Source organism: Bombus terrestris, chromosome 8, assembly GCF_910591885.1.
Source record: "Bombus terrestris chromosome 8, iyBomTerr1.2, whole genome shotgun sequence".
Classification (NCBI taxonomy): domain Eukaryota; kingdom Metazoa; phylum Arthropoda; class Insecta; order Hymenoptera; family Apidae; genus Bombus; species Bombus terrestris.
Window position 1 is genome coordinate 1,613,500 of NC_063276.1, and position 24,059 is coordinate 1,637,558.

General features: G+C 25.9%; 4 protein-coding genes across 14 annotated transcripts; 2 read left to right on the top strand and 2 right to left on the bottom strand.

Moving 5' to 3' along the window:
- Positions 1-55: 55 nt before the first annotated feature.
- On the top strand, positions 56-6,996 carry LOC100642758 (FHIP family protein AAEL005291). Of its 4 annotated transcripts, XM_048408135.1 has the most exons (13): positions 56-214; positions 369-580; positions 698-949; positions 1,038-1,188; positions 1,365-1,610; positions 2,314-2,361; positions 3,166-3,333; positions 3,444-4,721; positions 4,806-5,004; positions 5,125-5,136; positions 5,206-5,362; positions 5,501-5,666; positions 5,744-6,996. In XM_048408135.1, exons 1-12 carry the CDS (start codon positions 65-67, stop codon positions 5,661-5,663), a joined length of 3,036 nt encoding a protein of 1,011 aa, XP_048264092.1. In that variant the 5' UTR covers positions 56-64; the 3' UTR covers positions 5,664-5,666; positions 5,744-6,996. The 4 variants fall into 4 exon arrangements, with proteins under 4 accessions (XP_048264092.1, XP_012166312.2, XP_048264093.1 ...); XM_012310922.3 differs by lacking the exon at positions 5,744-6,996 and having other exon boundaries at positions 5,501-5,708; XM_048408136.1 differs by lacking the exons at positions 5,125-5,136; positions 5,744-6,996 and having other exon boundaries at positions 5,501-5,708.
- A 1,632-nt stretch (positions 6,997-8,628) lies between these two features.
- Positions 8,629-13,831, top strand: LOC100643120 (RILP-like protein homolog). 4 transcript variants are annotated; one of them, XM_012310932.3, is made up of 7 exons: positions 8,629-8,687; positions 9,473-9,823; positions 9,951-10,071; positions 10,179-10,306; positions 10,460-10,830; positions 10,943-11,041; positions 11,106-13,831. In XM_012310932.3, the coding sequence occupies exons 2-7, from the start codon at positions 9,512-9,514 to the stop codon at positions 11,227-11,229; spliced, it is 1,155 nt and encodes a 384-aa protein (XP_012166322.1). In that variant the 5' UTR covers positions 8,629-8,687; positions 9,473-9,511; the 3' UTR covers positions 11,230-13,831. The 4 variants fall into 4 exon arrangements, with proteins under 4 accessions (XP_012166322.1, XP_012166319.1, XP_003397040.1 ...); XM_012310929.3 differs by having other exon boundaries at positions 8,669-8,687; positions 9,951-10,092; XM_003396992.4 differs by having other exon boundaries at positions 8,676-9,038; positions 9,951-10,092.
- Positions 13,832-14,190: 359 nt separating this feature from the next.
- LOC100642999 (microprocessor complex subunit DGCR8) lies at positions 14,191-18,451 on the bottom strand. 4 transcript variants are annotated; one of them, XM_003396991.4, is made up of 7 exons: positions 18,078-18,451; positions 16,673-17,104; positions 16,276-16,359; positions 15,722-16,106; positions 15,345-15,622; positions 14,841-15,277; positions 14,191-14,665 (listed from the first exon to the last, which is right to left on the bottom strand). In XM_003396991.4, the coding sequence occupies exons 2-7, from the start codon at positions 17,073-17,075 to the stop codon at positions 14,333-14,335; spliced, it is 1,920 nt and encodes a 639-aa protein (XP_003397039.1). In that variant the 5' UTR covers positions 17,076-17,104; positions 18,078-18,451; the 3' UTR covers positions 14,191-14,332. The 4 variants fall into 4 exon arrangements, with proteins under 4 accessions (XP_003397039.1, XP_020719843.1, XP_048264066.1 ...); XM_020864184.2 differs by lacking the exon at positions 18,078-18,451 and adding an exon at positions 17,211-17,621; XM_048408109.1 differs by lacking the exon at positions 18,078-18,451 and having other exon boundaries at positions 16,673-17,204.
- A 1,053-nt stretch (positions 18,452-19,504) lies between these two features.
- Positions 19,505-23,955, bottom strand: LOC100642639 (protein phtf). Of its 2 annotated transcripts, XM_012310934.3 has the most exons (16): positions 23,613-23,951; positions 23,395-23,534; positions 23,059-23,270; positions 22,785-22,971; positions 22,555-22,691; positions 22,375-22,477; positions 22,070-22,282; positions 21,814-21,878; positions 21,503-21,672; positions 21,231-21,367; positions 20,818-21,127; positions 20,456-20,684; positions 20,197-20,292; positions 19,961-20,104; positions 19,756-19,851; positions 19,505-19,675 (listed from the first exon to the last, which is right to left on the bottom strand). In XM_012310934.3, the coding sequence occupies exons 1-16, from the start codon at positions 23,636-23,638 to the stop codon at positions 19,526-19,528; spliced, it is 2,415 nt and encodes an 804-aa protein (XP_012166324.1). In that variant the 5' UTR covers positions 23,639-23,951; the 3' UTR covers positions 19,505-19,525. The 2 variants fall into 2 exon arrangements, with proteins under 2 accessions (XP_012166324.1, XP_048264067.1); XM_048408110.1 differs by lacking the exons at positions 19,505-19,675; positions 19,756-19,851 and having other exon boundaries at positions 20,030-20,104; positions 20,169-20,292; positions 23,613-23,955.
- Between the last annotated feature and the right edge of the window lie 104 nt (positions 23,956-24,059).

The following is a 24,059-nucleotide window of genomic DNA, read 5'->3' on the forward strand; positions in this document are numbered from 1 at the left end:
AGAAAGGATGCGTGAAATCAGGTTTCTGATGAACGTGGAAGTAAATAAAATATAGAGCGAAAAAATGAGCTGGTTACGAAGTAGCCCCTTGAGAACTAGTTTCACTAAGCAACGTTCAAGAGATTCTCCGCCAAAAGATGCTGACCCGTCAGCATGCTATGACAGTTTTTGTAAACATTGGCAACAAGCGTACGAAATCATTTTACGTACATCTGTAAGTTCAATTTTTAAAACATAGCATTAGCTTAAAAAGTAAAGATTCGAAAGTTTTCCAAACGATTTTTGTAACTGTAGTATTTTCCGCTTTTTGATATTATCGTAATAAATTAGAAAGGATTGTAATTAAGTATTTTATTATATTTGTACAGCCGCCGAAAGGAATATGTAATCAAGATGATGTTCTTGGAGTTGTTAATCATGTAGATCAGATGGTAACTCTTTTAGTTTTAGAATTACGTGATTTTAACTTTTACAATAATTATCGACAATCTACAACAGCAACACACTCTCCTTGTTTGGAGCATTTATTAAGTGAAAACCTCCTTGTTAAACTTTACGATTGGAATAAACATAGTGGAAGGTAGAGATCCTTTGATCAAAAATCATAAAAATTTGTGTTTTGACATTATTTAATATAAAAATAATATTGTGTGTTGTAATATATATATTGTATGTTGTATTGTATGTAATTTTGCAGATTTAATAATGCTGTTCGTTTAGAACAATTAAAGCTATATGAACTTTTAGTATCACATAGCGGTACTCTTCTTGCCCATGAACCAGTTGCCAGACCATTGTTACGATTACTTGAAGATTGTGCAAATGATATTATGCCATTAGAAGTAGAAGAAAAATTAGTAGTGTTATTAAATCAATTATGTGTTGCTTTAATGCAAAACATGGCATTACTTGACTTATTTTTTCATCCAACAGCAATAGGAAAAAACAAGTTGGTAGAATATTACAAACATATTTATACAGAACATTATGCGTATATTGCGTAATGTATATTTAATGATATACGTTAATTTTTCTAGATTTATTATTTTTACATTACTGATACCATATGTGCACAGAGAAGGTGGAGTAGGACAACAAGCACGTGATTCCATGTTACTCTGTATGTCTCTTTCAAAAAAAAATGATGAAGTTGGCATCTACATTGCTGATCATTCTAATATATGTCCTGTATGTAATCTTTGTAATAAATTAAATTTATGTAAAAAAAGAAAATAATGGCTAATAAGAGATAATACTAATTGCGATAAGTTTTACATAAACGTAATTTATAATTATTATGTATTCATATGCTATATTGTTATGTACCTAAGTACTAATGAAGTTTTTATTCATTTAATAATTAGGTATTAGCTACAGGTTTAAGCGGGCTATATTCATTGTTACCAAGGAAATTAGATATTGAAACAGATGATTGGCATCGGTTAACACCAGATGATGTTAATGATTTACCAGCATTGATGCACTTAATGAATTCTTTAGACTTTTGTAATGCTGTTGCACAAGTCGCACATCCTTTGGTACAAAAACAGTTACTTGAATTTTTATATCATGGCTTTTTGGTACCTGTGATGGGACCAGCTTTGTTACAGGTGAATATAATATACATACATATATATCTTATTATTTGTTTAAAATGAAAACATCTGCTTACCTTTTTAATTTAAATGAAATGCGTCATTCTGCAAATGGCTTATAAACTTATATTAGAAATTTAAATATGTGTATTTATTTTATTATTATAATAGATAATTATCATATACTTTTTTTGTTTATAATACATTGCAATATCTTTCTTACTTTACATGTATGTGTGGTGAAAGAAGGTACTTGCAACTTGTTTATTTGAAAATAGAATATGGTTAGTAAATTGTTATTATTAAACATACATATATACAATACTTCCTCTCTCTTTTTCATAAATTACTTTTTTTAAATACTGAAGTATGCTAATCACATGACTTTTTCCTGGTTTTTACTCAATTTTACAATGATTTCAATTATTTCATCTTATTTTAATATCCTGCTTAGTTATTTAAAAACATTAAATACATAATAATTGGTAATTGGAATTGTACGTAAAGTTTATTAATATTTCCTGTTTAAGAGATTCTTATAGGTACATATAGATGTGTTATTAAATGCATATAACATTGTCAATGTGGTGATGGTAAATGTAAATATTAATACCTAGTACTAATTAAGTATTAATAATAATGCTAATATAAAGTTCGAATCATTTATGTTATGATATGGTTGTTGGTGGCTATCCGGTGACATGTTTATGGTGCTCAGGATTCTGTTGGTTTGACCATAGAACAGCTAGATGCACAAGAACATTGGGTTAGTACAAAACACTGCAGTTAGTGTAGTAAACTTGTTCAATTTTCTTAATATTAGTTTTAATACTTCTAGGAAGTTTTAATACCTTCTTGATATTACGTGATTTTTATTATATAAATAATAATATAATATTAGTGCAGGCTTAAGCTTTTACTGACATTCTATACTTACAAATAGTTACAATAAACATTTAATACATAAAGCTTTTATAAACTACCTATAAACCATATGAATTATATTATAAAGTATACCTAAAATCTTATGTTTAATGACTTTACATAAAATACTTGAAATATATCTTATTCATAAAATTTATATTTTTTATACATAAATTTTCCAAATTACAATGATTAAATTTTTTCAAATTTAAATATGTTATGCTTTTTATGCTTTTGTTTTCTGTCTTTGTTTCATATTTTATGCTTTATGCTTAATTTGTTTTCGTAATAAAAATATGTAGCTTGAAACTATTTTAAATTAATATTAGTATGAGTTTGTTTAACTACTTTTGAAGTTTTTGTGTGTTTTAGATAATGTTTATCTATAAATGCTAATATCCTTCTTTTACCACAAAATAAAATTTGAATATTAAAATCTAGACATATTAAATAGAATTGTAGCAGTTTTATTAATAATTGCTTATTCATGAATTATAAATTCTTAATGACATTTACACATTTTAAAAAGTTCTTAAAAATTGTTAATTGTTAATTGTTTAAAATTATTATTTAATTTTTAGTTAAGTTATGATAAAGTATATATATATACGCAAAATCATAGGTAAGTAATTTTCTAATATTACAGACAACAGTGGATGAATTAGTTGCAGCCACAGCTTATTTTGATTTATTTCTTCGTTCTGTAACTGAACCTGGTCTCTTACGTTCGTTCGTTAGATTTTTACTCGAAGATAATTATGATGAATGCAGAATACTGGATAGCCTTATTCAAAGGATATCTTCTAGGTCACGGGTATATATTTTATTTTTATTACATATTATAAAAGATGACAATGTTGATAACTTTTAGTAAGTATAATAAATAATAAAAGATCATAAAAATTTTTCAATTCTTTGTTTTAGTTATGTATAGTAACATTGGGACTATTTGAAACTTTGATTAATTTAAATTGTGAAGACATTATGCTAGAATTATGTCTGGGTGCATTAAGTCCTTGTTCTCATGTAATGCTCTCCCAACGTAGAAGGTTAAGAGATATTGATCCTTTTGGACGTGCAGCTGAGAAGTTTTTGTCTTTGACACCAAGTTGTTGCTCGCCATTTGCATCTATAAATTCTCAATTCAATTCTTTACCTAACAATACAACATATGAAAAATATTCAAATGCTACATCTGAATCTTTGAAGTCATTGCCAGCATCTATAAATTATGGCGTCAGATTATCAGACAGCCTTTATGGAAATTATCATGCGTATTTATGTGACGCTCGACAAAAAATAAGAGCTTGCCGAATTGCTTGTTCTACTTGGTCATATCAATACAATGGAGAATTACCAAAAGATAGTACTACAAGCAGTGCGACTACTTTAATAGATGACAATACATTATTAGATCAATCTCAGAAGAAAACTGAAACAAATAAAGCTTTATCATTAGAGACAGTAAAGCAACCAACGGTTTTTAATGAAATTATTGAAAACTCATCAATAGATAACATGCTAGTTAACATATCTTTGCTAGATGGGAAGGATTTAAATACAATAGAGAAAGAGTTAAAAATAGAATCCCTTATGGCAACAGGTATAGAGTTATCATTAGAAGAACAAGCAAAATTAGATGCAGATATTGCTGAATTGTTAAATGAAGATATCGGAATATCAGATTCTGTTAAAGAAATGTCATTAATAGATAAAAAGGAATTTGATAGCAGTAATGACGATTCAAACACCACCATGAATTCACTTTTATCGTTAGGGGAAAGTAGCGGCTACGAAAGCTTCGCATTTAAAGGTTCATCGCAGTCAACTCCAGATAATGAACCTAGCGAAGATCGAATAAGCGAACACGACGAAATAGAAATTGAATCAAACAAAGAACAAGGTATATTATCTCTTCATAGCATCATAGAATCAAGTTCAATTGCACCAGAAGAATTAACAGCGAATAAACAAAGTAAAGAAAATTATCGTCAAGATGTATTTAATGGACAACCGAATGTCGGTATATTTTTGGATGTTCTTTTACGAAAACTCGAATGTATGACAAGTAATAATTTATATGTTAATTTACATCTAACTGGTCTTATCAGCAGATTAGCAATATATCCTCAGCCTTTGTTACAATCATTTCTCTTAAATCATTCTCTAGTATTTCAACCCAGTATTAGATCACTTTTTCAGGTTTGTAATTATATACATATTTTTATTATGTACATATTCACAAATAGTGTATAAGATTATAAAAAAAACTTCATCTTTCATCAGGTACTTGCATCTTTAAAACATAAAATAGATCAATTTCTTTCACAACATAATAATATAGATATATTGGTCGAACAAGCACGACTCTTTTTAATTAACCGCGAGGATAAATTAGTAAATGCAAGAAAAAATGCATTAGAAGCTGCTGCTCATTCTGTATCCATTAAAAGAAATTCTTTGAGTGGGGAACCATTTTCAAGAGGTACAATTTTTCTGATTACTTAAATATTAATTATACTTCACTAATATATTTTATTGATGCAATATATAAGTATACATAAATATTATATTATTGCTTATAATTGCCATGCACTCCCGGAAGTGTTCAAACGATGTAGGTATAATAATTGCTTACAAATATGAATAATATATAAGTATTATACTCAAAAAGATTACGTTTTAGGTGAAAATAAGAGATGGAGTTTAACATCATCTTTTACGCAAATGCTTAGAAGATCAAGTGGCAGTTCTGGTCCAAGTAGTTTAAACAATACTGTTAATCAATCAACTGGTATATCTGAAAATCAATTAGAAGCTATTGGACATGGTTCTGGATACCGGTAAATATTTTATTATCATATCATTGATAGATTCACTAGTCAAAATTGTTAAAAAGATATGTTACAAATTTAACTAATATTATACAAACTTTCTTTTATAAAAATTATAATAATACTATAAAATTTTTCATCGATTAGATATTATACAAAAACGTCCTGGGAATCCCCAAATGAAGTAAGTCCAGTACAAAATGTGGTCTTATGCGCAGTTGTATTAGACGAGTGGCTAAAAGAGTTAGCTGCTATTACACAAGAACATGCCATTATATCTCTTACAAATAATCTGGAGTTTAAAGTTTAATATGTAAGACGACTGAATACACAAATTAAAATTCAGTTAACAATATAGTAACTATTGAAAATATTTTTTCCTTCTTACAGGGTTTTAATAAAGTAATATGTGATATACATATACACACACACTGCTAGACTTATACATAATACATCATATTATAGAATTTAAAATGTTTATGTAAAGTTATTGAAGAGAATGTAAAAATATTATACAGAATATTGCTATAAATATGAAAACAATAGTATCTTTTTCATTTTATAAATGTAGATAAACAAATTAGGGATTAGCTTAAAAAGTTATAGATTTATACATTTTTGTTGATGTTATCCGTTTTAATCACTAGTTATATGAAAATTGTGTTAAGAGGAAATATATAGAAAGTTTTATTCAAAATAGGCCCTTCGAGAATATTAATTATTAATATTTAAACAATATCGGCCGAATCTTATTATAAAGACTGACATTTAGAGCAATTTCCTATACAATATACACATATTACATTATTAAACTATTTAATAACTTTTTATTACATATGCTACAAACCGAATCAATTTATTTGAAATTATATTTAAATATATGTATATTAATCCAAGATCATAAATAGTTAAAAATATTTAGATAAATAAAGGAAAGTGCCAAGTTATCATTTTAATATGTTACATAATATAATCAACATTTTGGAAATTGTTCCAAATGTATTTAAAATGTAACAATCAAATTACTATTATGACAAATTTATTTTAACAACAAGGAAAATATATTTGCATACTTATGAATTTTACATTGTCTAACAATGCGTAATAATTACATAGCCTGTTTTTATTGTACTTAACTTAATATATAATTATAAAGTCATAATTACTGAGTAATATATATCCACAAATATCATATGAAAGTTTAGTAGCACAAAATATTATATACATATAAATTTATATACTTTAAATTATGAATTTTTAAATATTGCTAGATGAAACTGTGCGTAAATCGAACACTAACTGAAATTAACAATTCATCTATCTTGTAATAATTTTATCCTATATTTTTACCTTCACTAATGTAATGTTAAATATAAAGTAAAAAGTATTTTATTATGTAGTTTTGTATTGATTAAAATATACAAATATCAAATTTTTTGCAATATTTAAAGTGAAACATTAGTACAATATGTATGTTAGTAACTGAAGAAATATTGATACTTGGCAATAATGCGATATTACTGCATGACTATAAAATATTTGCTTACATATAAATAGCATATCAAAATTCATTTATTAAAATACAAAAATTATTCCAGCTCAATTTTTGTCAACAAACATTAAAATTAATATTAATATATGAGTGCAATTATTAAAAAATTATGGTAGTTAAGAAACAGTTAAATGACAATGAAATTGCAACATGATCACTAGTTAAAATATGATTATAAGTGCATTTTGTTCATTACTAAAAATCAACATGTTTTTTGAATATTTTAAAATTCATATTTAGTATAAAATATTTACTGCAATGTGATATTAAACTAGATTATTGGAACTTTATTAAAGTTTTATTTTTGTTTCAAATATTTAAATGAATATTAATTTAATAAAGAATTATTAACAATTCAAACAAATATGCTTCAAATGTTTGAATGTAATGCATGGTAGAATAATATTATTTTATATGACTACAAGTAATATCGAATTTGTAGCATTGTAATATTAGTAACTTAATAATTTAATAATTTCTTACATAAGAAATGTTTAAATGCAAATTTCATTATTAGCATACCTTATGTACCTTTATTGAAGACATGCAGTATTTTCAAACAATGTTATATGCTTGCCAACTTATTGCAAATAATATAATGTAATATTTTTAATATTTTATCATTTAGTTCATTGTTATGTTTAAATTTGTTAATAAATTTACGTAATAAAATAGTTTATAGTAATCATTCAAGAATTTTCATAATTCAGAATTGCATATATAACTTCAATAGCATAATTTTAAATATTTAAGTTTATAATATTTTTTATTTTTCCTTTTTTAATTATGTTGCTAATATTAAAAGTATATTAATAAAAAAAAATTATGACAATAATTTAACTATATTTTATAGTTATTTTATAAATAGATAAAATCAATTTGAATTTATATTTTTGCATTTCTGTTTAACTGAAGATATGTTATATGTTGTTACAAACAATTTGTTATAATAAATTGTATAATTTACAAGTTTATAGTGATCACCAAGAAAACTTTCATTTGTTATATATTGATTTTTGCTTAGTAAAATAGATATTACTAGCATCAGAGTTTATATGCTATACAAAATTTAATATACATATGTTCAAATTTTGAAAATTTAATATCTTAATTACACAACGACTGTACACTGAAATTGTAATATAAAATAAAATATATATATTATTATATTACATAGAAAATGTTTTAATAAAAACTGATACCAAAAGATTAAATATATATAGTACAATTTTTATGAAACAGAATTCTCATATACATATATATATTTTTAAAACGTTGAAAAGATAAAATAGATGTGAAATAATAGATCTTTGAATAAAAACAAGAATTTTCGTTTTTAATTATCGTTACTATTATTATCTTTTACTAATATATATTCGATAATGATAAAAGTACATAAAAAAAGTTTATTAAAAGTACATAATATAAGAATAAATACATTTTAAAATTAACTTTATTATTTTAAATAATAAAAGGATTGTTATACATTCATGTGTTTAGTGCAAATAAAAATGATTTTGTGTTTTAACCATCTTTTAAATACTTAATCATTATTAGATCGCAAGAAAAATAAGATGAGTAATAAAAATCAATTCTTTCAATATTTTATTGGAATTTTTTATAAACAATTTTTAAATACTTATAAATTTCAACATATGTGTGCGCGCGTGTGTGTGTGTGTGTGTGTGTGTGTGTGTATATAGTTGTTGACATAGGTATGTATACAAGTATCCTACTACTTTTTTAGAACGGAGCAACCAAACTTAACAATGTAGTTTACATGTAAGGCAAGGAATTAATCGATATTTTGCTTTACATTGAATATAATACAAAAATACATATAAGTAAATATTTTTGAGTTATAGTTTCTCGGGAAAATATTATTATGAAAATGTGTAATTACTGAACGATTCTGTTGCGTTCGATTGGAAATGTCCAATCATTGTATCGCTTTGATTAACACTCGTCGATAGATACAGTTTGCGAAAATCGCTGTACCAAAAAGAAGACTAGGCTTAATCTAGAATCACTAAATTGTCGATTTCAAACTTCTTTAATTTTTTCTTCTATTTCAATTTATTACTTCGAAAAGATACATACGGTGCTTGTGATGAAAATCGTCTATATGTACACGTACGTATATTAAAAGTGGAACCTCTGCAGTACTGCCATATAGCACTAAATAGAATCTGATTGCAACTGTGCTTAATCGACATGATCTCATACTTTCAGACACATTAATTGTTATCGATGTATATATTCTAATCGTTTATATTTTAGTATAACGAATATTATTTAAATTTCTTAACGCCAGGCCTAAATTAATATAAAAGTGTGTTATATTAAATGTAAATTATGATAATATTAAATTAATATTAATATTAATATTTTGTTACGTTCCATTGTATCTTTTTTAATTTCACTAATTGATCGTTACACATTTCGAGGTATTGAAATTTTTACAAATAATTGTAATATTTAAATTAATCATTGTATTAATATATCAAAACTAATATTAGTTAGTTATTGACATAATTTCTGTTAGAATATATTATTGTATATTTCAGCAACTTCACATATAATATACTTTGATATAAAAAGTATTCATGCCTTTTTGTTTGGGAAATTATACAACCCATAATATGGAGGAATATGCTGTAGTATCCGACATATCCGTTGTAGATGTTTATGATATTGCATCGGAAATAGGAAAAGAATGTGAAAAACTCATAGATTCATATGGAGTAGACTCTGTGACCAATCTTATGCCAAAAGTAATACATGCATTAGAATTATTGGAAAATCTTGCAACCAAAAATGAACGTGAAAATACTACAGTTCAAGAATTACAAGCAAAGATTTCACAACTAGAAAGTGATAAAATTGAAAAAGCTGAAGATAGGCAAAGATTTGAAAAGGTATTTTATTTTAAAAAATTCATAAATTCCACGTATATACAGATGCATATACATAGGTATTTGATAGATGCATATTTAGAACTTGCTTGTTTTCTTATTTATTCAGAAACATTTATTTATTATATAGGAACTGGAACAAATTGAGGAACATTGGCGTCAAGAATCTCGTGACCTAGTAGAAATGGTTACAAGGTTACAAGAAGAAAATAGACGATTATCAGAGGCTCTACAAGAATCACGTAGTGATAGTCAGTACAGCAGTAAACAAAGTACTAACAACCTTTTTCGTACTAACACGATGCTATAAATGTTCTACTGTATATATGTCTTATTAGTTACATGAATATATTTCCAGCTTTTACAGCTAGTCAAGAAGTTGATATTGCAGTATTGCAGCACTTAAGATCTATGATAGACAAACAAAGAGATCAAATTCGAGGAAGAGACAAAGAGCTGCTGCAAAAAAATACAGAAATAGAAAATGTAAATTGGTACTTATGTTCGTATGTAATTTGTGATTAATATAAATTGTGATTAAGTAATGCAAAATGTAATATGTTCGATACTTTATAATTTCCTTAATTGTCTGTTCCGCTTTTTATATTTTATTGTAAATTATTGTTCTATTTTATACAGCTGACAGCACAGGTTGAAAAACTCGGGGTTGTCGGTCGAGAATTAAAGCGGAAACAGCGTCAGGCCCAAATGCAAGCACGTGGTTTAGTAGAGGAACGAGCAGACTTCTTAGCCCAATTGCAAGATCAAAATCGTGAATTGATAAATCTTCGTGCTCGCCTCGGTTTAGCAAAAAAAGAAAATGAAGACCTAAGTAAATTACAGGGTTGCCCAGATTTAACAAATAAGGCTATATATGATCTGGATGATCCTGACAGACCAAGGTTTACTACCGCCGAGTTGAAAGAAATTTTACATGAACGAAATGAATTGAAAGCTAGAGTATCAGATTTAGAAGATGAACTAGAATTATATCGACCAAAACCTGAAACGTACGTTTCACATGTATACAACAATAATTTGCCTTGCTCCGTAAATTATAATAAGATTTTTTCAGTACAATTTAATATTACAATATTTAAGAAATTATATTGTCTTTGATAGGGTTGAAGATGATAAAGATGCTCCTGTTCAAGGCCCTCTTCCCTATGAACCAGATGATGCACCATGGAAAAAGACATCTGAATCTGGAATTCGTAAATTGTAAGTAACTCATACATGAAAAACTTAAGAATTCTAATTTTTAATAACGATGTCTACTTTCCAGTTTCCGGAAAATTTTCTCAGAGTCTAGCAGTAGTTTTTTAGTTGGTAGTAGTCCACGTCGAAGTCTTTCTAGTTTATCAAAAATGGCTCTCTCTGGAAACAGTACATATGATGAATCTATATAATGGTTTTTCAACGAATAATTTTTAAAATCCTACGAAGATTTATTGAATATAATGTCTTTATGTTTATTCACAGTATTTTATATTCTAATAATGGTACCTAAATTGGTTTAATGAATTAAAAGTACGTAACTCATTTTTTTTGAGTTATTAATTATAACTATTAAATAACTAAGAAGATTTAATTATATGTGATTAAAAAGAATTAGACAAAAGCACGATTATTCATATATGTGCAACATTGCATTTATCAATTATTAAAATAATCTAAAACGAACTATATTTAAATATATGTTAACAATTGAATTGACGTGCCTCCAAAGTTAAAAATGTTGATAATGATGCATATGGTAGTGTCTTATCATTTCTATTGGTATTATATTTCATATAAGTAATGGTATAAAATATAATATTCTAGACAAAGTCATACAATCTCTTTACTTGTATAAAAATCATGCAGTAGCATTTTTCTTTATTATATATTTGTAGTTAACACAAAACAAATGTTTTTAGATACAAAAAGATTCAGTTTTGTCTTGTTAGAATATGATAATTTCTTTTGCATTTATTACATAATAGTTACAAATACATGAAATTCCAAAAGTACTGATATATCTTTATCAATATAGGCTATTTAACGTTATAATAAATATAAAAATTGTAAAATTACATAAAAAATAATTATTGTTTTTTAAAGTATTTATATTTGTATATCTCCGTTTTCTTTTCAAAAATTTTTATGTCTCAGTATAATTTAAAATATTAGATTAAAATAAGTATTCTTTTGACTAAAATTTGGGTACTTTTAAACAAGTATATATATATATTTTTTTCTATAGTTTTAATAAGAATTTGGATATTATAATGTGTTTACATTTTTTATAATTTGTGTGCCATTAAATGTCAGTGTGAAAATAAAGGCAAATATTATACTTATATAGATTGTAAATACTATTTGAAAATCATAAACGTAGATATATTTAATATAACATATATGAAAATATTAATAATACACAAGAAAATTACACAAGAAATAATAATAGTAGTGTTAATGTGAAAATATGCAATCACATAAAATGACATTCACATTCAACCAATAAAATATATTGATAATAGTCATTCTTGTTAAATTGATATATAAATTAAAATTATAAAAAAAAATAAAAATATAGCTCTCACTATCAGTTTCAATAATCTCAGGAGAAACCTGTAAAGATATTATTTATAAATATTCTGAGTTTAAACTTTAAAATTTCTACACCAGTATGTATATTGTCATATGAAAATATAATTATTAATTTAATTATAAAATAACAATTGTTTTTTAATTACAAGTTTTTAAATTGATTAAAAGTTTCTAAGATTTTATATAGGAAAGTTTTATACTTTTCAAATCCTATGACATAAAATAAAAAATTTAATATTTGTTAAATATGTATTTTTAAACCATTATACATACATGTATTCAATAAAACTGCTACAATTTAACAACATCTACAAAATGAAATTAGAAAAAACAAGAATATATTGTAGCTTAAGTTACAAATAGCTATAAAACATATCTGTAACTTAAGTTATGTTTTGAAATAAAGGATATGATATATACATATTTATTTTATAATAAAAATATGTTCCACACGCATGTGCGCGTTTAAAAATAATTTATTACAATTATTATAATTCTAGTCCTGTTACGTGTGCCCATTATATATGTAAATGTATTTATCTTGCATTAATTTAACAAGGTTTTTAAAACAGCTGATAAAAAGTTTAAGATTTTTTTTATTACACAATGCTTTTGTATATTATACAATCAGTAAGTCTAATATTTTTAAACAATATTATCTCAAAAAGTAACAATTTTTATGATATAAAAAGAACCAAACACACACGCACTCAATCACACATACACATATAACAAACAAAACTTATCTATTCCACATAGTTTCACAATGTTTTAAATAGAATATTAGAATATTATATTAATCATATTACTTACTATCACCATATTATAGTATAATACACAATTTTTTTATCTATATAGTAATTTATATATGTAACATATTGTATTGTAATTAAGTAAACAAAAATTTCATTTACACATAATTAACATAAAAGAAATCCATAATTTATAATACACAGATAATGAAGATTGATGTTTGTATTTTCTACAGAAATATCATGATACTAAGATGAAAGAATGAAAATACCTTTTTAATGAATATAGAAATATATACATTGTAATATTTCCGACGAGAGCTTAAACTTTGAAATAGGTTCCAATACTTGTGTTATTAATTTTATAGTGGTATTGTTAAATAATTAGTAAAATACCACATAAATGCAGAATAAGAAAAATAGTGATATAGAAAAAAAATCATAAAGAAGTGCCAAAGAAGATAAGTGATGTAAATGTTTTATGCACTATTTGATAATTTATTTATAATCTATTAATTCTATTAATAAATTTATTAGGACAATTATAATACTTTTCAATACATTGTAACCATTATTAATATGCAAGATTGATGCCTTAATGTTTATAGAACTGAAATATACTTTACTGTAATCAGTTCTTTAAAAATAAATGATTATGTTTCATGAATCGTTATGTGTTTGGTAATTCTATATAAAATAATATACAATTAATAATCATTTACATGTAATATTAAATTCCCTTTATGTATAGAAACAATAGTGATTTTAAAAGATGATATTATCAAATTACATTTAACAATTTACAGTGCAAGAAAACTAATGTGATTGAGGTAGCATTCTGTAATATCTCGATATCAAAATTGTTCTTAAAATCCAAATCTTAAAAGCAATCTCCAAATATTTTTAACCAAGATTCATATTTCATTATACTATTAATCATTGTATTAATTGATTATAAAAATTGATTTCGAGATACATAAAAAATAAAAATATCAAAATATTAAATATGGATAAGCATCAGCACCATCTTCTTTTTAAATTACTATATTATAAAATATTTTGCTCTTATTTTCAAAACATAAAATATAAAATAAATCAAAAACGTTTACTTTCATACAAAACTTACAAAATAAACTAATATTTATAGGATACACAGTTGACTAGTATGTTATAAATCCACATTGTTCAAATTAGCTGCAGATCCAGTTGGTAAATCCGGTGGTACAAACTTACCGATAGGTTGTATTGCCTGTCTCTGTTCTGCCAGTTTACGCATTTCTTGTCTAAGTTTACTTAGAATAGCGTGGTTTGGTTGATTGACAGCAGCTTTACCTTGTAACAACGTGATTTCTTGTTCTAGTTGTTTCTTTTCTTTAAAAGATTTTACGCTTCGAGATCCATAAAGTCTTAGTAAGGATCCCCAAGACTGGATATGAGGATGCATAAGCTGCAGGATAGCTTGGGCTGCTCGTTGTTTACCATCTTTCTTATTACGACATACCTAAAATTATTTCAAATATATGTTACAATTAAAAGGTACTTTATGAGAGAAATAAAGCGAACTAAAATAAAAAGGACATATTTATAATGTTGCGTATTCTTTTTTAAGAGAAATAAATAAAATATGGGACTATATAAATTTGAATTATAATTTAATAGATTATAATTTTACTTACAACAGTAGCTTCATGTTTACCGACACGCATTGTAAATTCATTGCGTTGATGTTTTAATGTGTTTACAGAGTAATTAATATGCATATCACCGAGACCATAATTTCGTTGGAGGCAGGTGATTAAAATAGCATGCGGTGACGGTTCAGTTGTCTTTGCGCAAAATTCTGCGACTCGTGGATCGGTGATCGATATTTCATCAAAGAATGATAAATCTGCATCAGAATTTGTCCTTGATGCTTTAATCATTCGACTGTTATTACCAGAAACTGTATCTCCTCCATTATCACCAGAAATTTTATCTCTCATTTGAGGAATTAAAATTTCAAGAGTTTTCCGCGCAGCATTAGCTTTTGCTTGTTTTTTGCTACTACCGAAACCGCTTCCATACTCCATATCATTTATACAAACAACGGCAGAATATGGAGTTGCTGCATTTTCTAAAAATGCAAGAAATAGATTAATTTAATATATACTAGCTGAAGAATTATTTTTTATGCAACTTACCTAATTCTTTAAACTTATAAGTTGGTTGCTTTTTAAGTGCATGTTGTACATATTCATGAAGTATACAAACATAACTTTTGCCTGAGGGATTCATTATCCAATGTTTTGGTGGCCTTTGTCCAGTACTATCATCTCCAACATTACCACTGCTACTTCCTGCTAGTCCAGAACTACTAACTGGAAACGTTATTAGTTTTGTTCCATCAGGTAAGGTAGGACGTTCAAGTTGTTTACGATGTTTTTTATTTTTTGTAAATTTTCTCCTTGCTGACCATGATCTAAATGATAATGGAGCATGTTCATTAAAATTTGTTAACTAGTTTTATTCCATTATATGAGTACTATTGTTTCTTTGATATTATTTAATATATACTTACTGAAATCTCATTACTTTAATAGCTTTAAAGCGAAATAGCGATTGGCAATAATTTCTTAATTGTTTACTATCTAATGAATGAGCCGCTCGATTTTCTTGAATTGTTTCAATTTTTGCACTAGGGAGGCTACACACTTCTGTATTTGGATCACGTTCTTTCTGCTTCTTCCTTTCTTCTTCTTCTTCATGAAGAGCTCTTTTGTATTGAAGACAAGGTATTGCACTAACAGGCACTTCATGTTTTCTCACACTGCCAGGTCCAAGGAAATATGGTTTTGCAAGAGTACAAACTCTACTTTGTTTATGCAAATATAAAGGCATTCCACTATTATGTGTTACCTGTACCCAGCCTTCTGGAAGTACATCAAAGTGATTATGTCCAATTTCTGTAAAAAAAAAAGTTATATTCTTATATGTTACACTTTACATATAACTTCTTGATAATTTCACAGTAACTATTGCTATAGTTTTTATACAATAATATATCTTATACAATAATGTATCTTTATTATACAATAATGTATCTTTTTATATATTAAATATTTAAATACTCACCATCCAAGACAAGTTTCACTTTCTCTTCATATGGTACACTATCCTTCTTGTCTTTTCTTTTGCCTTTAAATTCTTCTGGTAAACCTAATAGTAGCATATAATACTTAACTAAAAAAATACTCTGCAGCTGCATGATCTATATAAGAATTATAAAAGGAAATAACAAGTGATCTTATCTTTCTGTCTTCTTTTTATGATTTTATTTTAAACACATATAAGTTTTCCAATTTAGCCTATTCTTATAAGTTTCTTTCATATTAATATAAGTTATGGTTACTATAAACTATTGTCTCTCTTTCTCTCTTAGTACCTTGTATACTTTACCTTGCAAAACAGCAATAAAATTTATTGCAATATTTATTTTGAATTTAAAATTGTTTTGAAATAGTAACATTACCTTCTTCAAGCATGGCTTCAATTTCTTCATCAGGTACATCAGAATCCATACTTTCATTGCTATCAGAATCCATATCACAGTAGTTCTGATCTGGATGGCGTTCTAAATCATCCAAAACATCAAACTGTCTTAAATCATCTGTAGCTGCAATGCTATCTGTGTTAGATTCCATAATACATTCTTCGGTAGTAGAACCATTGTATGCATTTGTATCATCAACAGATATAGTTTCTTCTTCCATTATATCACTACAATTGCTTCTGTCTGACATTCTACCTTGATTATCAGTATTTATTTCCAACGTGCTTTGTTGATTATCCAAAATTGTTTCATTTGTGTTTTCATTTTGAGAAGCCATATTTGATTTGGGGATTTCTTCAGGAACTTCTTTATCAATCTCCATTATATGTATAACAAGGATCTGCTAAAATACTGTAAGATCTATTTATCAATAACATATCAAATTTCAATTTAGAGGATATTTTATGTCTTATAATTTTTATAGTTGATTAAATATTTAACACATTCATATACTAACAAGCAAATAATTTTTAAGTATCTTTGTAGCAAAATTTGTTACATAAACTTAAACACAAACTCTGTATATAATAACCCGTGGATTAAATAATATCAAGCACGTCGCATGGCCACACCACTTTCACCAATGAGGCCAAAGTCCAATCAATTTGAAACCACTTTAAAAATGGCAACGAAAATTGGACATTTGCATTAGTGTTAGCAGTTTGGGGCCTATTATATATCCATGAGTACATATTGCACAAATAATACATTATATTGTCAGAATATTGTAGAATGTAGTTGACACACTTGCTTGGATCCGAAACTAGACAGGGACAACATTGAAAAATTGAACCTGTTGCTAGTCCGAATAATGCACTAATGATATGAAAATTAGATTTGTTTAAATAATATATCAAATGCTCCTGTTGTAAACTAATATAAATTACATGCAAGTTTAATATTTTTTTATCTATGCACACTAGTAAAATATAATATATTTAAAAAAGTATAAAGATATATCACAAAAAAGTTTTGAATCAATGGAATTGTATATATTACAGTATAATGAAATCCTTCCTTGTTTATCTGAGACATATATAAAATAGACAAACTTTTTTACTATAATAGAATTGCTTCTCAATTTTCTAATTCATGTACATTAAATAATCGTATCTTATTTTTAAAAAGGCTTGTTCTATATACACAAATTGAGTGATAGATAAAATAATCATACGGATAATTATATTATTGTAATAGAAAAAATTTACTTTCTGTCTTTTTATATAAGTTGATAGTGAAAGCATATGATTTTCGTGTTTAGCAAGTAATGTAAATCAATATTATAATACATCGTTATTAATTTCATATAGCTTCGTAATAATACCTTTATTTATTATATCACAATATCGTATATTTCCGAAAATTATAAACGTTAATTCACCGACCATTTAACAATGTTAGGTTAGGTACACTTTTTCTTAGATACTCTATGTTTACTGACACTTTTTTAATATTTATGATTTAAAAGAAAAACTGCTGTGTCAGTTTTATTTAGAACACAAATTATTTTTAATTCAGCACTTAGTTATTTAAGATAAATTTATATCCATTTTGTTTGAAATTTCATTTATATCTCATGTAATAATACAATAGGATAGAAACTTTTGTGTTCTAACGCTCTCTTTCGTTATATTGAGAAAGCTATACTCAGCCAATGAATGTATCTCATCCATAGATCACCATTGACTGGCATTGACTATTGATTAAGGACCTAAGACATACCTGTGCTTACCTCGTCGATGGTATCATATTTGATTTTGATTATATGTATTTTTAAATTTATTACTAATTAATCGTCAACATGAAGAAGCAAAAATAAAATTTAAGTAAAGTGAGATTTGAATTTTACATGTGTACAATTTTACTTATTATTATTTCTAGGTATTATAGATAAATAATAATTATCATAAGTATTATTTTATAATAATTATAATTATTACAAGTATTATTTTATAATAATTATAATTATTATAAGTATTATAAGTATTATAGACGAAAAATATAGGTATTTAAACGAAAATCAAGATTATATTGCATATAATTTTATTTTTTAGAAAAAAGATTCGCCAAAAAGATCGAATACGGTAAAATTCACATAATTTACATTTAAGTCAAAATATTTATAATTGCAAGAGTATATGTGTATATATACATACAATACATACATATACATGACTTAATTGTTTTATTTTATATTTTATATATTCCACTTAAAGCATTGTTTGCAGCAGTATTTACAATATATGTACATGATACTTAGATATTCTATATATGTATATAAAGCATCAATAAATATGTATTTAAATTGTTTGTTAAGTATTAAACGAACAATTATATCAGAGAGGAAATTTCCTCTCTGATTATATCTAAATTTTGCTATGAACATAACAGATTGTAATACATATGGATTGCATATAAGTTGTAAAATAACGGTTAATTTAAAAGAAATAAATATTTACTTCTGACATTTTTATAGAATATTTCAATATAGTTTACTATAATAATTATGAGCAGAACTTTTATTACCTTTTATTAGAACAAATAAAAACAATTTAGTAGTTTAATTCGTCGCTATAAAACAGAATTCCTAACAATATCATAAAATAACAATGATACGTAATATACGTAAACTAAGAAATTAAAAAATGAAATATTTTCTTTCAATAATTAAAACAATACTATAGAATGTCAATAACAAAGTTATTTTCGTTAATGATTCAACATCATGAGGTAGTTACATGGAAATAAATATTTAATATAATATCCCTCTTTTTATTTAATTTTTATCTTATGTAACTTAAGCTTAAATCCAAGTAATTCAGAAAGCACTCCCGAAAGAGCAGATAATAGTACTACTTTTGTAATTGTGTATAAATAGGGATTAGCTGATAAACCAGATATTTTAAATGGACATTCAAGTTCCTGCAAAATATATACTAATTATTTGATTGAATCAGTTGTTTTACAAATGTAATTAACAAGAACATGTGTTTTCATACTACCTTTATCAGATCTGCTGCTAATTTGAGTACATTATTTGCTACCATAAGTTCTTCTTTTTTATGTGGTTTTTGCTCTATTTGTAAATATAAATTGATCTAAAAACAAAACAATATCAAATACTTCAAATTAGAATACAAACATGAATAACATTTCGTATACGTATTAAATATGTTATATACATCGTTTTTAATTTATTTTAATTACCTGTTCAGTTATTAATACAGAAAGATTTCTGTATTTTTTATTAATTTTCGTACCCAATGTCATAAAACGTAATATAAATATTCCAAGAGAAAAACTCCAAAACAATGCTTCAACGTTATATCGGGAATGTAAACTCTCAAGATCCTATATCACAAATATTAATATTATACTTATAGAGTGTTTTATGTATATATATATATATTCTCACCGTAACATTTTTATACTCTTCTTTTTACCTTAATTAACTCCAAGCTCACAAATGATAACAATAATAAAGTAACAATGAATACTGCTGATACTATTACATCTACAGAACGTTGCGGTCCTCTTCTCTATAACATATAATACATTGGAAATGAATTATTATTGCTTAAAAGATTGAAATATTACAAATATATTAAGAATATGCTTAGAATTAAATACATACATTCATATATATATATACACGAATGTATGTGTTTAGTATGTGTTTATATATATATATTTTTATTTTACCTTCAAATAAGATCTGACACTTAACCACAATTTTATATTGCGTACTTTATTTAATCGAAAATGTGGTAAATCAGATTTTCTGGCACGTCTTGACGATGTTAAATGTGAAAATAATTTTGCATATAAAAGTCTTTGTTTATAAGTACGTTCTGCAACTGCTAATAAAAAGAATAATAAAGAGGATAATATAAGTCTTTCAAATGCTGATATAAGCACTACTATACGTTCCCTGAAATTAATAATAACATTCATTAATTTTTTCCTACAGATATTTTTCCAACAATACTACATTTTATTACATGTAAGATAGTTTTCATTTCATTAAAATATTTATTATGTAATGATTTATATCGTATACTTACCAGAGAGTTGTCCCAAAAGTCAAATCTATAATTTTAGCTAAAATATCACTATATGTTTCTAAATTAACATAAGTCAAGTCATTTGGTATTAAGGAACTCGTTACATTGCTACTGTTGTCCATCCCAACATGATCACTCAATCGTTTAATAGATGGTATTAAAGCTAATACCACACTAAGCATTAAGCCTCCATAAAAGTAATTCATATTCTCAGGCATTGATTCTACTCTAGCAATAATAGCCGAGCTGATATCCAGCACCGATAATTCAGCCTTTTTTATATCACGTCGTGTCCATATAGTACAGGAAACTAAAATATAGCAAAATTTTAATAGATTATAATAGAAAATACATTTAAAATTATAATTAAATACTAAATTTTATCTATATTATTATAATTTAATTTATGTTACCACGATCGTATGAAGCACAATTAGAAATAAGCATTATGGAGGGTGGTAATTCAAATTCCCAAGAAAAAGGGTGTTCAACAAATTCCCCATAATTTTTGTTTGTTTCATTATGGAGATCAGATTCTTCAAGTTCTGAGCTGTAAAAGAATTTAAATTTAAAAAACCAATTTAGTATAAAGATATAAATGGTAAGATGACCTCTTTTACTGAATATCAGTCTAATTAATTTAAACCTAATTAAATAAAATTTCAGATTCTAAAAAATTGTTCACCTATAGCTACATTCATCACTATTTGTTGTTACTCCCATCCATTCTGTAGCAGATGTTGTAGCTTCTGTTAAATGATTTGTAACTGTTTCTTCACATTCTCCTTCTTCTTCACTTTCGCATTGTTGTCGTCCTTCCCTTGATCCTATTCCCATTAGACATTGATCTTTATCCTTTAAATAATAACTTAAAATTTTAATATGTTTATATTTAAGTAACTCACATAATTATCTAATATAATGAAATACATTACAGAAAAATTAACAATATGAAAAATAAACTATGGAAATTAAAAACAAGATTAGGATATTTACCATCTTGTTAGAAGTTTCTGCTTCGCTATTTGAGGAATTTTCCTGTGACTTTAATAATTCAGGTGCTGCATGGAAAGTGGAAGACAATCATTTTAGCTAATAAAGATATTAGATAAGTTGCTAGAGAGATTTAATAAATAAATATATGTCTAAAATATGAAAATATATTATTTTAAACTGATACTAGCACTTTGTATTATGTATTGCATAATGTTACTATATGAAATGTTTAAATAAAATTTGTCAAAAATCAAACCTGAAAATTTTGACTGCAAAACTTGTTGACTAGTAGAATCTTCTAACCATAGAATGCGTTCCTCATTATTTTTAAGTAATTCCCGTTTATGTTTAAATTTCTCTGGTACTCGTGCAGCACTTTTATCATTATCACTGGACACATTTCCATTTAAGCTTTCAAATCCATCATCATCCTGATGTATATTTTTTATATTTGGATCTGGAACTTCATCTATAACAAAAAGAAGTATACTTTGCATTTAAACAAAAGCATGTAACTAACAATAAGACAGAAAGTTTTAGTACAGTATATAATGTATTAACTTGATTGAGTATGACTAGCTGAAGCCTCATTTATGGGTAAGGGATGGTTCACAGCCGCATTCATTGGCTCATTATCACAAGATGCTTGAGCTGTCAGAAATTCCTATAAAAGTGAACTACTATGCATAAAGTTTTTTAAAAACCTGTTTTTATGTATTTCAAATAATAAATTATAATTACCTGTGACCGACTAACAGTCAAAGAATTTTCAATTACAACCTTTTTAGCAAATCGCACAGATGTTAATACTTCATCACTTACTGTGCTAGCTTTTTCAGATGCTGTATCTTGAGATGATTTAGAATCTTTATGCAAACCTACAGGATATAGTAAATATAAACTAAAATAGAAATCCACATACATGATAATTATATAAAATAATTCTATGATATATGTAATAAGAAACTTACGCAGGTTTTGTCTTGTCCTGGATTTACCCATTCGACATCTAGTGTGTCTTAAACGTCTAACTATTTTTTGCTTATTTTGTCCATCGCCTATTGTTGGTCCTGAATGAGTTGACACAATATGGGAATGAACAACGCATAATGTCAACATCATAATAGCAGGTATTAATACCTCTGAAGTTGATATAATCTGTAAATGTATATCTTATACATATATCTATGAATACATACATATATGCATGTATGTATATTTGTAATACTAATAAATAATTCATACATCACTTTCATTGTCCTTTGCCATTTGACAGAAATATATACCCATATTGATCAGTTGCAAACTATACAATAATAAAAATAAAGTAAAAATTGTTAAACTAGTTTGCTGTATCCACCATTTTCTATATAAAGGAAGAAGCAATAAACGCTGAAGTGCCAAGCAAGCTACAGTTGACAATCCATGTTTTGGCTTGGCTTTTGGGAAAGAAGAACCTACATGCATTAATATTATATAAATAGAATATTAATTGATTATAAATATATATAAATATAAATATCGTAATATTGAATAGCTTAACAGTTAAATTTTGATTATAATTTCTTAGTTTATTATTACCTCTTACAAGATCTACATCAATAAGTTCCGTTTTTAGTTTTGCAGTTCTCATTGGGACATGTGTAAATCCTTCAAGAATATGTTGTTCCACGGTTTTTTCCCATTGTTGCTTATCATAAGTGCCAATTTTCTTCTGATACCTAAACCGTGAATTATTTTAAATGTACAATCAGCCATATAACCTTGACCGAAATGTGATGAAAACATAAATTTCTTACCAATAAACAAGCTCGTTTAATTTCATTTTTGTCGATCGCTATCGTAATCGTACAGAATGACTGTTAATTTTTAATCTTAACCAATAATCGACAATATTTGAGCGAACGGAAGATGATTTTCCGTATAGTTTTGTTAGTATGTTTAAAGAAAATGTTGCTCCCATAATATATAACAAGCGTTATTTACAAATAATATTTTCAGTCAGGATATACCGACAGATGAGACATATAAAATACGAATATTCACAAAACATTCAATAATTTTACGCCATTATCTAGAAACAAAATGTTCTAGATTCCTAGCAATAATTGTGACAATTAATAAGATTATTTTCAATTAATTCTAATTTATAAATGTATACTAATAAAGTATACGAAATGTATACGAAAAAATAATTATGCATGTAATATTTTTTATCTGTTCGCTGTTGAAACTGTCACGCATTT

Coding starts and splice junctions, on each gene's coding strand:
- LOC100642999 (XM_003396991.4), bottom strand. CDS start 17,075: ATGGAGATTGATAAAGAAGTTCCTGAAGAAATCCCCAAATCAAATATG. Junction 16,360..16,672: donor TGAAGCCATGCTTGAAGAAG/GTAATGTTACTA, acceptor TGCTACTATTAG/GTTTACCAGAAGAATTTAAA. Junction 14,666..14,840: donor GTAAACATGAAGCTACTGTT/GTAAGTAAAATT, acceptor AAATAATTTTAG/GTATGTCGTAATAAGAAAGA.
- LOC100642758 (XM_048408135.1), top strand. CDS start 65: ATGAGCTGGTTACGAAGTAGCCCCTTGAGAACTAGTTTCACTAAGCAA. Junction 215..368: donor AAATCATTTTACGTACATCT/GTAAGTTCAATT, acceptor ATATTTGTACAG/CCGCCGAAAGGAATATGTAA. Junction 4,722..4,805: donor GTATTAGATCACTTTTTCAG/GTTTGTAATTAT, acceptor ATCTTTCATCAG/GTACTTGCATCTTTAAAACA.
- LOC100643120 (XM_012310929.3), top strand. CDS start 9,512: ATGCCTTTTTGTTTGGGAAATTATACAACCCATAATATGGAGGAATAT. Junction 10,831..10,942: donor TATCGACCAAAACCTGAAAC/GTACGTTTCACA, acceptor TGTCTTTGATAG/GGTTGAAGATGATAAAGATG. Junction 11,042..11,105: donor GAATCTGGAATTCGTAAATT/GTAAGTAACTCA, acceptor TCTACTTTCCAG/TTTCCGGAAAATTTTCTCAG.
- LOC100642639 (XM_012310934.3), bottom strand. CDS start 23,638: ATGAAATTAAACGAGCTTGTTTATTG. Junction 22,478..22,554: donor TGACTGTTAGTCGGTCACAG/GTAATTATAATT, acceptor TCACTTTTATAG/GAATTTCTGACAGCTCAAGC. Junction 19,676..19,755: donor TAGCAGCAGATCTGATAAAG/GTAGTATGAAAA, acceptor TATATTTTGCAG/GAACTTGAATGTCCATTTAA.